Here is a 14,376-nt window from a genome sequence, read left to right as displayed (position 1 = left end):
TTCACCTGCAAACACAAAAATACCACCTAGTTTGGGTTCTGACCTGTTTTGAGGAAAACACAAAGAAACACAGTAGAAATTCTCCAATTCTACTATTGCTATAATATCTATAAATGTCACCAAGGCAGCTTACAGAATACTTCCTGGGCCTAATGATGTCAAATGGAGGTAGCTTCATTACTAAAAGGACTGTGACATTTCTTTCTTTCAAAATACAATAAATAGAAAATAGTACTTCTTTAGTCAGCGCCAATGAGCAACGTGTTCCTGAATTTATTGTGGAACTGGGTAAAAATCCCACTAAAGTAGAAATTTTAAAATGAAGTCATAAGGAAGGATGTTGGAATTAAACTGTGTTCTGTCCATGAGAAAAAGGAGGGGAAGGAGGAAAAGAAGGAGCAGGAGGAGAAGAGAAAAGAATTGGAAACTGAGTAAAAAGAGGAAGTGGTGAGAGGGCAGGAAAAATAAAATATTAAGAAGTAGAGGAAAAGCGATGTGAAGATTAGATGCCCTGAGAGATGAGGAAGAGAAGGTTGGGGAGAAATTAAAATAAGAAATGAAAGGGGCAGGGGGCAGGGGAAGGGTTGTTCAGCAAGCTTATCTTCCCAGGGACAGCCACCTACAGCCTGTGGTTCAAACCTAGCCAACTGTCTTATTTTTGTAAATACAGGTTTTTGTTTGTTTTGTAGTGCTGAGCATTGAACCCAGGGCTTTCTGCGTGTGCAGAACTTGCAGTCTTATCACTGAGCTCCAACCAGGCCCTGAATTTTTTGTTTCTAACAAGTTCCCAGGTGATGCTGATGCCCCGAGCCAGAGACCACACTCTGAGAACCATTGCTTTGATTTTTATATTATGTCACACTAATATTTCTCTGAATAAGGAATTTTGTGCAACGAGAGAAAGGAAAGTCATATTTGATCTTCCTTTTTGGTAAATCACTGATGCCTTGACTGACATCACAATTGTTTATAGAGTATATGTTTTTAAAAATTCTTAGAACTTAATCTTTTCATAATGCTAGTTTCATTTCTACAGCAATGGAAAACTAATTTGATTGAGCTGAAAGCTTAGTTAATTGGTGATTTGTTGCTAAAGTTGTTTTATAGTTTGGTTTGATCCCATTGGGCTGTGTCAATGTTATAATGGGACTGTATCAACATGTGAACTGTATCCATTTTAAGGGAATGGTCTTTCCCTCGCAGGGATGGCTGCCTACTGCCTCTGTCTGGAGGACCGAGGAACTAAGTACGCTTAGGATGTTTGCTTATCACTCATCTTACCCCATTTCCAGACTATGTTGGAGACTTTTGAACTTGACACCCATGAAATTGTCAGGTTCTTCAATATCTTTTCTTCTGGAGATGTGCATGGTTGTCTTGGGTATGAAGTGTTTGGGAATCATGGCATCTTGCTTAACATCCTGAGAGCCCAAAGTCTAGTTGTTGTTGTTGTTGTTGTTTAACCTATAAATGGTGCTGTGGTTTCCACACTGGCTGGGAACATGGGCACTCAATGATTAGTCTTGATTTGCATTCTCTATGGAAGTTTTGTGAAACATAGATGAATGTTTCTTTTTTCTTTATCCTAGCACTTGGGAATATAAAGAGAAACATTATTTTAGAATCAGAAAGTGCCAGAGATACCTTCAGAACAGAACAAGTTCAAGTCAAAATTAGTAACTCTTTAAAACCTGTGATGGTTTATTTCGCCATTGCTCAGAGTGCTTACTTCCTTGCACGTATAACCAAGTTGGGTGGAAGATTGAAATATCCGTTTTCTTTTCACAAGAAAACAGCAGTGACATTTGATTCTATGTAAGTCTGATTTGTTAGTCCTAGAGGATATCCAAATTTTCTGAAAAGTTGATGTACTTCAGAAAGTAAACTGTATGTCAAGGAAGGAGGAACAATGTAAATACATATTGCATGCCTAGCACCATAAGTGGGATACAGCAGATACTTAATAAATCAGTGTTACCGTGTTGCAGTGGGTTCCCTCACTTGATGAGGGCACAGTCCTTGGTTAAAATATGATGGTAAAGTAAATAATGTGAGCAGTGCACACTCTGCATGAACCGCAATGTGTGTGTACCTTGTTTGCAGGATCCCAGTAGAGCCCATTAAATATCAGTCATCAAGAATTTGCAAAGCACTGACTGTCTTACTTTCAACACCCTGGGGGCTTATTTTTAAAGATATACTGTGATGAATTTTTCTATAAAGTAGGCTTATCCTCTATAGATAATCACACAAGTATTTAAATTCCTTCAAATTTCTCTCAAAAAATTTGCAACTTATAATCAATGCCAAGAAAGGTAAAGTTGGATGGAAAGTGTCACCTCTTCTAAGCTCACTCTTCTTGCCATTACATCTTTTCCCTCCTTTCCCTTTCTTCATGTTGCCACAGAGTTTTTCTTGAGCTTCCATTATTTTTAGCAGTGCCTCACTCAACCATACCATCATGCTCATAAGTGCTGTAGAGCAAAGGGTCATCTGGTCCCTTCTGTCTACCTCCCATTCAAAGGAGCCATTGTGTGTTTGAGGTAGAAAAGGAATGAGCTCATGTGAAAACCCAGACCCCAAGTGAGCAGCTGCAGCTGGAATCTGTGTAACAGGGTGGATTGCCATTGATGGTGAACTTCTATTACAGACGTCTAGAGTTCTTGTATGCAGTTCACTGTGGCAGAAGTTTGCCATAGAGGGATATGTGAAGAGCTAACAAGCCATTTGACTGCTCTCAGGCTTGTTCAGGGCATTGTACCATAAGGAAGACTGGTGGGAATTAATGTTGGTTCCACGCAATTTTTGCTCCAGTCTAATTCCAAGAGAGGCACCTTTCTTTCTGATGTCAGAAATAAGCTGCTTAGAAAGTACTAGTGAATAGTCTGGAGGGCAAAGTTCTCTCCAATCTCTTCTGAGGTTTCAGATCTTTCATTCATACTAGTATTAATTGCTGTATGATTTTCCTGTGGCTGTTGTGATAAATTTCCATAAACTAGTGGCTTAAAAACAACAGACACATTAGTTTACATTTCTGGAGATCAGAAGTCCAGAATTTGATCTTAACTAAACATCAAGGTGCCTGAAGGGCAGCATGCCCTTTGGACTGGCCAGGTAGAATCTGTTTCCTTGCCATTACTGTTTTCTACAGGCTGCCTTCATTCCTGGACACTCTGGGTGCCTTCTTCCATCTTTAAGGTCAACAGTATAGCATTTTCCAGAATCAATCTCTCTCTCTCTCTCTCTCTCTCTCTCTCTCTCTCTCTCTCTCTTGTCTTTTTTTCTGGCCAACTTTCCTATGGCCCCTTCCCTTTTACTTCCAGTTATCTCTCCTTATGCAGATCTGTATTTAAGTTACTTGGATCAGATTTGTATTCATTATTCTCTTGCTAGTTTATTAACACATAGCCATATTACTCCTACCATTAAAAAAAAAACCAACAAAACTTTTCTTCTTAAAATGAAAATAGACCTGTACTGACACTCTTTTTTTTTTATGGATTTATGAGGGAATTAAGGTTTTGCTTATTAACTTTCAGTCTGGAATTTCCCTTGTAGTTTTGAAATCTTTCTCTTTTGAAAGTTCATTGTCTCCATATTTTCCCAGAGGGAAGAATTTAGTGTTTTAATATCAAATCTAATTGTGAAAAGATTTGTACTTCACAGCTTGCCAACTGTCTTTCATCATCACATTTTATGAAGCAAATGTTAAAGTAAAGGTTACAAAACCCTTTACTCTTACTATTCTTGTTTCCTATGATTAATTTTCAGGGAAATCTGCATATTCATTCACATCGCTTGATATTGTTTTTTAAACCGGGGAAAAAAGAATTGTATAAAGGATAATTAAAATGTTACATTTTGAAGAGACCAAAAATATTTCCTAGTATCTGAAAACTTGACTGCACTTATACCCACTTTGATTATAAAAGTAGACATGTACACTATGGGAATAAAAAGTTAATATATGGTCAAAAGAAAGTAAGTAAAAAAACCATGAAATGCATTACTCAGGTAAAAAAAGCCATCAAAATCTTATCTAATCTTTCAGGTGTTTTAGTATATATATGTTTAAGTATATTTTAAAAGATTAAGATTATTCTGTTCATACTGTTTTAAAATGTTTTGTTTTCTGATCTATTCTTTTAATGATATTTTATAAACTTTTCCCATATGAATTGACACTTTATTGGATGCCTTGTGTTTTATTATATGGATAAACTGCGATTTTTTTAAAAAACACTCCAGCAAATGTTCTGAAACACCTTTAATCATTTTCTTAGAATAAACCCCAGAAGGAAGACTCCCTGGAACAGCAGGCATACTTAAGCCTTGAGTTCATATTAGTCAATTTAGGAAAATCATGTTGAACAAACACCCTCCATGTCTAATGTTAATAGTCGAGATGGGCTAGTTTGGAGGACCCAAATAGTAGTATCCCAAAGGAAATTCCACAAAATGGTGTTATTACTATGCTTCTTTCTCTGTCTAGGAAAATATGTCATAGTAATATAACTATTATTTATTAATTTCAGGTTACCTGGCACCTCGAAACCTTCCTAGTACTGGATTCTTCCCATTCCTACAAACCCTACTCTGTGACACAGACTCTAAATGCAAAGACACACCCTATGGGCCTCTAGATCTGCTCCGAAGGAAAGGGATCAACGACGCCATGTTTAAAGACAGGTGGGGGCACTTCCCAAGTGCGTTGAGTTTTTCTGAGAGATAAAGTCATTTTTCCTTATGAGATAACCAGTGTCGTCTTCCTATAACTCTATACAACCTTATTTCTGTGTCCACAAATGTGATGATGTAACTATGAAAAAGACAAGGTAAGTCCACTTTAAAATCACTTTGATTATGTGAGATTGAGCATAATCTCTTTTGAGTGAATTATTCAGATTTTGCTTTTTTTTAAGGTGAGTAGTCAAGGCAGTTCTACCTTACTTCCCTCAAAGATCCTCTGTCAGTGACACATGGGCCTAAGACTTCATCACAAGTACCAGAAAAGTGTCAAGGGCCTCATCTCCAGGAAGAATGACATATGTATATGACTCTATGTGGCACTTCCAGATGAAATAAAAACCAGAAAGTGTAAATAAGAAAATTAAGGGCCTCAAAACTCAAAGTAATAAAGTTGAAGGTATATATAATTAAGCAACAACCTTTGCATGAGGTTAATGTGTGCTCTATTTTATGTTGTGAGAAGCAGCTGAAGAATGAAGATAGGGAATCTGGACCATTCACAATCTCAATTTTCCTTCCTAGGATTCTAAACCCAAAGAGACTCCCAGGGGCCTAGCTAGCTGCAGAACTGAAAACAATATTATAATTTTGAGTCAACCATGAGATAATTCTGTTAGAGATTTTTAAAATTGTCTCTTGAGAAAAGATCACATTTTTGTATAATCAGAAATATTTGGTTCCCAAACATGAATACTAAATTCATATTAAATGTGAATATTTATGTACTGCAATATTAAGTATACCACAATTTGTCCTTTGCTGTCATCACTGTGATTTTGGTCATTAAATAATATGAGTGATGTTTTATGAGAAAGCAACTATAAACTCTTTAACATAAAATATAAACATGTCAAGAATTGTCAGGGGAAACAACTTGGGACACATAATTTTTGCATTACTAATTTGCACAAGTTTTGATTTTTTAGTGAGTTAATTAGTCCTGGTACTTAGGATAATTCTGATGTTCATTCATTCATTATTAACTTGTTCAAGAGACAGTAACAGAGATACTTCTGCGTCACAAGCACCATTCTAAGCACCCTGATACAGAGGTGAATGAAACAGATTTTTTTTTACCCTTTTGTCACTGCATTCTCATGGAAGGGAAAGCAAAAATAAATGGCATAATAATGAGGGTGTCAGCAAGAAAATAAAATAGGTCAAGAAGTAGAAGTTGAAAGGTGGGGACTTAATGGAATGGCAAGAGAAGCCTTCTTTCAGAAGGTGACATTCGGGTAGAGACCAACAGGGACAAGGAGAAATCCCAGCAACATGTAAACTTCTGGAAGAGAGTGTCACAGAGAAACTGAGACCCTGAGGTGGTGACAACCTGACCATTTAGAGGAGCGTGTTGTCAGCTCATGGGGCGAGAGCATGGGGAGGGATGATGAAGGGGCAGGGATGTGCTGATGGGGAACACAGGAGACAGAGCACATGGACTTAAAGGTAAGGCACTGCCATGAACTGCACAGCCCTTAATTTAGAAAACTGGTGAGGGGCAATGGGGGATTAAAAAGATATGCAAATGTTTAGAGAGAAAAGCAGGATCAGGTGGGACACTGACCTCAGGTGGAGAAGCTGTGACACAGATCTGGCCCAGCAAGTCTATTATATAGGGTCTCATAATCAGGCAGTTAAAGACTATGGAGGCATTGTTCATTGTGCACTAGGAAATTACAGTGCTAGAAACAGTCTTGTAGCTATTTCACTGTTGCAATGCTAGGAGCTTCCTGTGACACCCAGGAAGCCCATTGACCAAAGTTTCTATTAAGCAGGCAGCTTGAAGGTTACAGCCCTGGTGAAACATTACAGTTCCTTTTTATGCTCAGAATCTTCTATTCCTGGGAGCTGGTATCTGAGACTAGCGGTTAAGAACTGAATGACTCTTTGGCTAGCACAGAATCCCCTATTGAACAGGGCATCAACATAGCAACTGGGTTCTCTCTATGGGTACCTTCACGCAGAGTTTTCCTAGAGGGATATCACCTCTGTCATGGTACAGTTTCAAATCCCATAATTCAGTTGCCACTCCTGACAAGGGGCAGCTTAGTAATTTAAGCATAGTGAGAAGCCATTGGGAAGTTTTAAGCACAGGAGTGATACAACCCATGGTTTTGAGAATAGCATGTTCTTGGCGTACACAAATATTGCCTCAATGGGCACCAGTATAAGTTTCTGTAAGGAAACCAAAGCCAGCTAGAGCCTATGCCCTCTTGTGCAATCAGCATAAAAGTGAGATGGAAGGAAGAGTGGTATTCCCTATTGACCTAGAGTTGATGGTTCATGAGTCCCTATGCAAATGATGAATTAGATGTGATTTGCGCCAGTGTTTTAATGGGAAGAATATTAAATCAATAACAATAACAGGAGAGATTGCAACCAGCATGCTTGAACAGCACACTATATTTAGAGTAAAAAGAGAGTTTTAGCTGGGGAACCAGGAGACATTCATAAGGTCTACTGGAGATAAACATTTTGTGAAGCAAGTATTAGAGGAAATATGGGCAACATTCATGTCCATCATTTATAATTGGACATTACAGCCCCACCTGGGGCTTTCTCTTTATACATTTTTTTCCCCATGAAGAACTGTCAGGCCCCCACCTAGTTGTGCCAGGGCAGTGTGATAGGTTGCCAGGAGATGAAAGAAAATACCTAGAGACTGCATACTAGTCATAGGCTTTGTGGAGAAATACTTACGGGGAAGGTCCCCTGGCAATAAGCTGACCAAATAGCACCTCCGTCCCATGCAGTATTTTGTCTGTGGTGGCTAGCTGGATGAGTGACATGTATCCTCTCCACAGTGCTCTTGGTTTGCACCAGTCACCACTGAGAGAGGGGTTTATACTGCAGAAGCAGAGACACCATTAGCATTAACTTGCTTGGATGACCAGCATCAAGGATCTAGTGTCCTGGTATACATGCCAGAAAGTAGCTTTCTACAGATGTCACTAAACTCACCCTAGGTCATAGTATACATGAGAGAAAGTTGGTGTCCATCTACTTTCTTAAAGAATTACTGACCTGGGCCTGTTCTCTTTGTTTCCTTGACTTGGCCAGGTTCCTGGGAAGACTAAAAGGGCATTCCAGGATTGTGGTATCCTACTGCATTCCTTTTCTCTAAGGATGATACAAGAACTAATTAAGAAGGAAATAGTTAACATTTCTAAGAATCATGTAGATATACTTTCCCCAAAAGGAGTATTTTTCAAAGCTGTTAGTATAGAGAATCAAACTCAAGGGGTTGTGTGAGATGAGACTTTATGTTGGTTTTGGAAGTAGGATTAAAGTCCAGGTTTATTTGATCATCTAGTGATTATTCTCTAGTCATATCTGTTTTTCTGTTTTATTCTAACCTCCAGGTAGTTTGTCTAGCTTAAGTTATATGTTGCTGTATATTCTGTATTTTTTCTGAACTACAAGTAATTGAAGCTTAATTTAGAAAATTATGTACAATAATAAAATTGTATTAATGATATTTCCCACCATGCTATTAACTTTTATGTTTTATATAGCTGTGCAATGAAACTGGCGTGTGGTTACTGGGTAAACCATTTCACTAAATTGCTTCCTTTGGTGAAGGAAGATTCAACAGCATAGCCTCATTAAGAAACAAAGCAGTCTTCCTTTTCTCTTCTGTAAGTGAGGAAAGAAATGGCACCTTTGGTCTCATCAAAAGATGCCTGCCATGTTTCTTTTAATAGCATGCTCTTCTGAAAGACACGATCACACTGCAGTCACTACTTGCTGGCCAGTCGCCAGTGTTTTGATGTGATTTTGCTTTTGGCACTAGCCTTCTGTTATTAAATTCATACTTCTCTAGGCATTAGCTTCAGGATGAGATGTTTTAAAAAACTCCAGCACTGTACTCAATGTCCACTCTCGCTAGCTGTCTGAGAAAAGGAAAAATTACATTATGGTTTTCTTGTTTTTTTTTGCACAATGCATGATCTGACATCACAGATCAAACCCTTGTCCTTCCTCCCTACACTACTGTAAGAATGCAGCAAACAGTAGGACTGGCCATGCCATTGCTCACACAGTTGGCGAATGGCAGAGATCATCCCCCGGAGTCCACAGGTCATTATTTGGAGAAGTGATTCAGCATTCCTGTAGATCCTGGGGAGAAATTGCCTCCATGGGCTTGCTCCCTATTCCCATTGACACTTATCTGTGACCTGTGTTTTCTCAATTCATACCTCTGCTCCTACTGTATGACTCCTACAGAATTTGAAGAACAGCTAATCCAGTTTTACTTAGGGATAATTTTAAAGTGACTTAGGGTTTTGTTTAAAATTGAAAAATATAAATGAGTTTAGAAATTAACCTAAAGATAGTATTGGTAATGTGAGGCAAGTACAGAGAGAACATGTATTTGCCCTCATTTGACTATAAAGATGACATAGGATTTATAGGTATCTTACAGTTTTAATTCTGAGGTATAGCCATTTGTTAACCATTTTAGGTAGAATTAGTACAAAAGGAAAGATTAAACTTCATTTATCTAAGAACAACCTGGAGAGATGCATTGACTGCCACCCAGACCAAACTCTTCATTCATTTAGTTAGGATGTATTAAATATATACAATATGCTGGAGACTATGCAAGTTGCTGAAGATTCAGAAATGGATATGCCCTGCAAGAATTTATAACCTAGTGGGGCAGAGAGACAGAGAGAAAAGATGGCAGATAAATTATTACATAACATGGCAAATGTGATGAATATTTGTTTAGCTCTCACTGTGCCCAGAACATTAACACAAATGGTGAATAGGTACATAAGTTCCTAAAGGCATTGTTCATGTCTGAGGAGTTTGAGTCTTTTTGTTGTTTGTATTATTGGAGTGGAAGTAGGTGTGGGTGAGGAGAAGTCCGGAGAGTTTTCCCAGAGCCGTAGGGGTGAGGTCATTAAGGACAGATTGGGTGTGGCTACCAGTAGAGAATAAGGTATGTTTAAGAAAGTTGATGGAGAAAGAATCCCAGAATTTAGTGAAAGAGAAGAACAGATGGAAGCGCCTGTATAGTAGTCAAAGAAGAATAGGCAGATAGCTTTGCTTCTGAATGTAATGGAGAAATTGCTTATTTCCTTAAAGCATTGCCCAATGAATCCGCCTGTTTCTTGACTAGCTGAGCGTAATCTGCCCACTGTCATTGGAAAGATACCATGATGTCATCCCCTTCCCATTCCACAGGGTCCTAACACACACATGCCTTCTCATCTGCCCAACTTTGTGCCTTTAAAAACTTTTAGAAGTGTACTTGTTTGGGTTACATAATATAACTCCTAAGCCCTTCCTAAGAATATTAAAAAATCCTAGGACAGGATAATGCATTAAGATATCTCTTAATCTTGATTACAACCGGGTCACTGAGAAGAGAGATGTTTTGAATGTGGACAAGCAGGGATTATATTTGAAGCATGGGTGACCCTTCAGGAATTAAGGTCAGGATGAAGTGCAAGGAGATGATTAAATCAATTGAAATTTCCATCTGAATGACTGGGTAGAGATAGCCAGGGAGGATGGCTGCCTGGAACCACGGAGAGGGCCCCGTGACCATGACAGTGCCCTTAGTTACTGTGAGCAGTTAAGAAGCAATGATGAATGTCATCTGGAACTGGGATTAGAAGTAGGCTCAGGGCATCATATTTCACACCTTCCTTCCAGATGTCACTGATAGATAAGTATAATTCTGGGGAAAAGAGAAAAAATACATATGAAAATTTAACTAACCCTTAGAGACAAAAAAGAATGTCAAAATTTTCTTTCCAGGATTTGCCATATGCCTCTTACCCAGTAGGAATTCCTTTTATAGACAGAATTTACCATGGTGCACGCATACCACCCATACAGGTAGTCTTTCCCTTTCACAGGAAATTAAGACTCAGTATGAGGCATAACATCTACCATTATGATGATATATATAAATGTGACATTTCCCAAATGTAACTGTTGGTAGACATGACTGAGAAGTCAAATCTATTCTGGGTTTAGTTTTCCTCCGAACATAATGGAAATCTTGAATACAAGATGTTTCCCTTATTGGGTTCCATTCAAAACAAAGTCTGATAAATATCACTCAGCAGGGCCCACAACTCTGACATCTCAAAGGCAAGTTCCTCAGTCAAGTCTGTGGTACTAAACATGTAGCTCAGTCCACTAAAATTAGTTAACACTACAGACAGCTTGATGATTTGAGTCAGGCTTTCTTGGCTCACCCCAGGGTTGAATTTTCTGGAATCAGATGAACCTACATGCCAAATTGAGGGGACATCTAAGTTTTGCATAATGCTTTTATATATTTCCCAGAGATATCCAGTGTGAGATAGATTCTATGTGACTTTCTCAGAGCTATTAAGTCTCCTGGGTTGTTCCTGGGGAACAGGAATGGGGAAGAGTTGTCATTGAATAGTTCTACTTACGTGTCATAGTCTAGTGCAGGGTTTCTCAGTCTTGATTTTTTATTAATACTTGGGACAAATAATTCTTTGTTGTGCTGTGTGTTGTAGGGTGTTTAATAGCACCCCTACCTTCTACCTCCTAGGTGTCAGTAGCACCCACACACACAGTTGTGACAACCAAATATATCTCTAGATATTGCTAAATATTCCCTGAGGGAGGCAGGCAAATTGCCCCTGGATGAGAACTGCTGTTTTAGTGAAAGCTTGAAGGGACTATGTTAAGGTAGTAAGAGGCTTGACTCAGGATTGTGATTCTAAGGATCTTGTTCTACCAAAATTATCAGTGATATCTGATTCAGGGATCCTCATCATGTATTCCCATCATCCCTTATGCATGTCTTTACTGAGTCGTTAGCCATTAATATGTTGCACTGCTTGGTTTTCTTACTTGATTTGCCCATTATAATACATATAGTAGGAATTTAACAAATGTTGATGAGTTAATTAATTCATATGTCAGATACAGTCCAAGATTATATGTTTGTGTCTGGGTGCCATCCCTGGGTGTTTCCTCTTCCAAGAATGTTTGCAGAATCAAGTATGCAATGAGGATAGCAGGTCAAAGTCATTTTAAAATGATGCTTCCTTGGCAATAAGGTATCTCAAGAGATCTTCTTTATTACCCAGTGCTTTCCATGTGCTAAACAATCATACTATCAACCAACACAGTGCCTTCTAGACTTTTCTCAAGAATCTTCTCTTCTTCTCTTCTTCTTCTTGATTATTACTGCAACTGGAAAAAAACCCTTTCATAAATAATGAAATTAAATACACCGATAAAATGAAGCAGGGATTACAAAACCCTGGATAAGGGTCTATGCCTCATCCACTTGACCAGCCATGGCTTGCAGATCTACAGAATAATGGCTTATATCTACTTGGTATCCTACTTCTTGAAGATTCTAGTATTCTGAGGGCACTGCACTGAGAGCATGTATACATAAGTATGGGACTTCAGCTCCATACTGATGGTAAAGGTATATCTTTGCACCATCTTCTTTTATGAGTACTTCGACGAAAAGCTGATGACAGTTGAGTACCTGTGACCACAGGGGCCACCCAGATTCTCAGAATGCATATTTCACATTATACACACAGCCACTTTGCAAGACAGGTGTCTTAGTTAGCTTTTTTTTTTTTTTTTCTGTCAAAAGCTAACTTTTTGTTTTGTCATCAAAAAGTCCAACAAGAACAACTTAAAGGAGGGAAAGTTTCTTGGGGTCTCATGGTTTCATAAGTTTTAGTTATAGATGGCATACTCCACTGTTCTGGGCCCAAGGTGAGGCAGTACATCATAGGGGAGGTGTGTGGTGGAGGGAAGCAGCCCCCTCATGGTAGCAAGGAAACAAAGGGGATGGAGAAGGGGCAGAGGCTGTAGGAAGAATAACCCTTCTAGGATACATCTCCAGTGACCACCTCCTCCATCTATGCCCTCCCTCACTACAGTTAACACCCAGTCAGCCCATTCAAATTGGGATGGATCTGTTAGGTGACAGCTCTCATCATCAGATCATTTTACCTTTGAATATTTCTGACTTAACAGGAGCTTTTGGGGGACACCTCAGATCCAACCCGTAACAATAGGTATTCACATTCCTAATGTACAGATGAGGGAGAGGATGGCTCAGATCCTAAAGGAAGAGATAGATCTAAAATTCCAAAGGTGTCTGTTAACTCTAAAGTTCTTTCTGCCGCACCCCAGCAATATTCTTTTTATTTAATGGGCGATCAGATCTTGTAGTCCAGTACTACGACGTTATATGCGTTATATGGGAACTTAAAGATGAATGGGACATGATACCTGCTTCCAAAGGTGTCACAGTCTAGAATGAAAAAGTGATGGGAATAATTACATTTGGATACAGGTAAGTATGTAAAAAGTGTGTGAAACAAAGGAGAGGGTATGATTTAATCACTGTAAGAAGTTTTGTCTGTAAGCATGATTATGTGCATTAGAAAATTCAGAAAATGCCATTAACTCAATTAGACTGGTTTCCTTCTTTCCCTCCTTTACTAATTTAAGAAGGAGTTAGTCTTGAGGTCTGGTGGCACATACCTATAATCCCAGTGATTTGGGAGGCTGGCAGGAGGATTGCAAGCTTGAGGCCAGCCTTTGCAACTTAGAGAGATCCTGTCTCAAAATTAAAAATAAAAAGGACTGAGGATGTAACTCAGTGGTAGGGCATCCCTGAGTTTCACCCAGGAACTTAAAAAAAAAAAAAGTTAATAGAAGTATTTATCTTTGTTTGAGGAAAATAAGTTGTATTTCAACTTATAGACTAAATTTACCTTCTTGCTCACATACTCTCTTTTGTCTGTTTTGTTTTCACTTCATTTAAAAGAAAACAACAGTTTTAATGTACACTGGGAGAGGACACATGCCATTACACCATACTTTGTAAATGCAAAATGAAGCTGGAGAAATTTTTCAGGAAGAGGGATTGCAAAGCACATGGCATTCCAAGTTCTCACTTCCATAGAAATACTAGAGAAAAGGATGTGGGCAACCATGTAACCATGGCACTTCCCAGTCCAGGAAAGGTCCTCTTGAAAAGGGGTCTCCGTGGTCCCTTTTCTGGATTCACTTTACTGCAGAGTGAACTCAGTCTGGATGAGCCAGATATGTACTGGGAATAGAATGAGTTTGTCCCATTTTGATGTTTAGAGAATATTGGTAGGAGTAGTGTTAGGGCTCTTATCTGAACTTGAGAAGATGGGTAGATCATTGTGGAGCAGATGCAGCTTTGCTTCTCCAAGAACACACTTTCTTAACTTCCAACTCTTTCTTACTTTTTCTCTTCCTCACTCATATTTATTATCTGGCCCATTTTCCCATGCTCCTTCACTGCTATTTTGATCTTTGTCATTCTTCTTTTGGTTTTCCTAGCTGTCCCTGATCCTTAAAATTTTTATGAAGGCCATTTCCCCCTTTGTTTTCAAAATGTGTTGCTATTCAGTAGTCTTCCTTGGAGAGTTACAAGCTGAATTGGAAAAAAAAAAAAAAAAAAGTCAAGGAAAAAAGTAAACCCAACTTTCTCAAACTTTTTGAAACTTCTTTTTGAGAAAAGAGAAAAGGTTCAGGTCAGTTGTTATTTTTATCTGAATGGTTTTCCTATCCAAATAGCATAAGGAATGTAGGAAGATTTAGGGGAATACAGACAGGATC

General features: G+C 38.6%; 1 protein-coding gene across 1 annotated transcript in view; it reads left to right on the top strand.

Moving 5' to 3' along the window:
• The window catches only part of ABCA12 (ATP binding cassette subfamily A member 12), a 170,972-nt gene that overhangs the window by 44,728 nt on the left and 111,868 nt on the right, over positions 1–14,376 (top strand). Inside the window, exon 3 of the mRNA XM_079132508.1 lies at positions 4,536–4,689. Within this exon, the coding sequence (XP_078988634.1) occupies positions 4,536–4,689 (154 nt within the window). The remainder of the gene's footprint in view (positions 1–4,535; positions 4,690–14,376) is intronic.

This window comes from Sciurus vulgaris (genome assembly GCF_902686455.1).
Source record: "Sciurus vulgaris genome assembly, chromosome: 3".
NCBI lineage: Eukaryota > Metazoa > Chordata > Mammalia > Rodentia > Sciuridae > Sciurus > Sciurus vulgaris.
The sequence above is the reverse complement of the archived record's forward strand: the minus strand, read 5'-3'. Positions and strand labels throughout refer to the sequence as shown.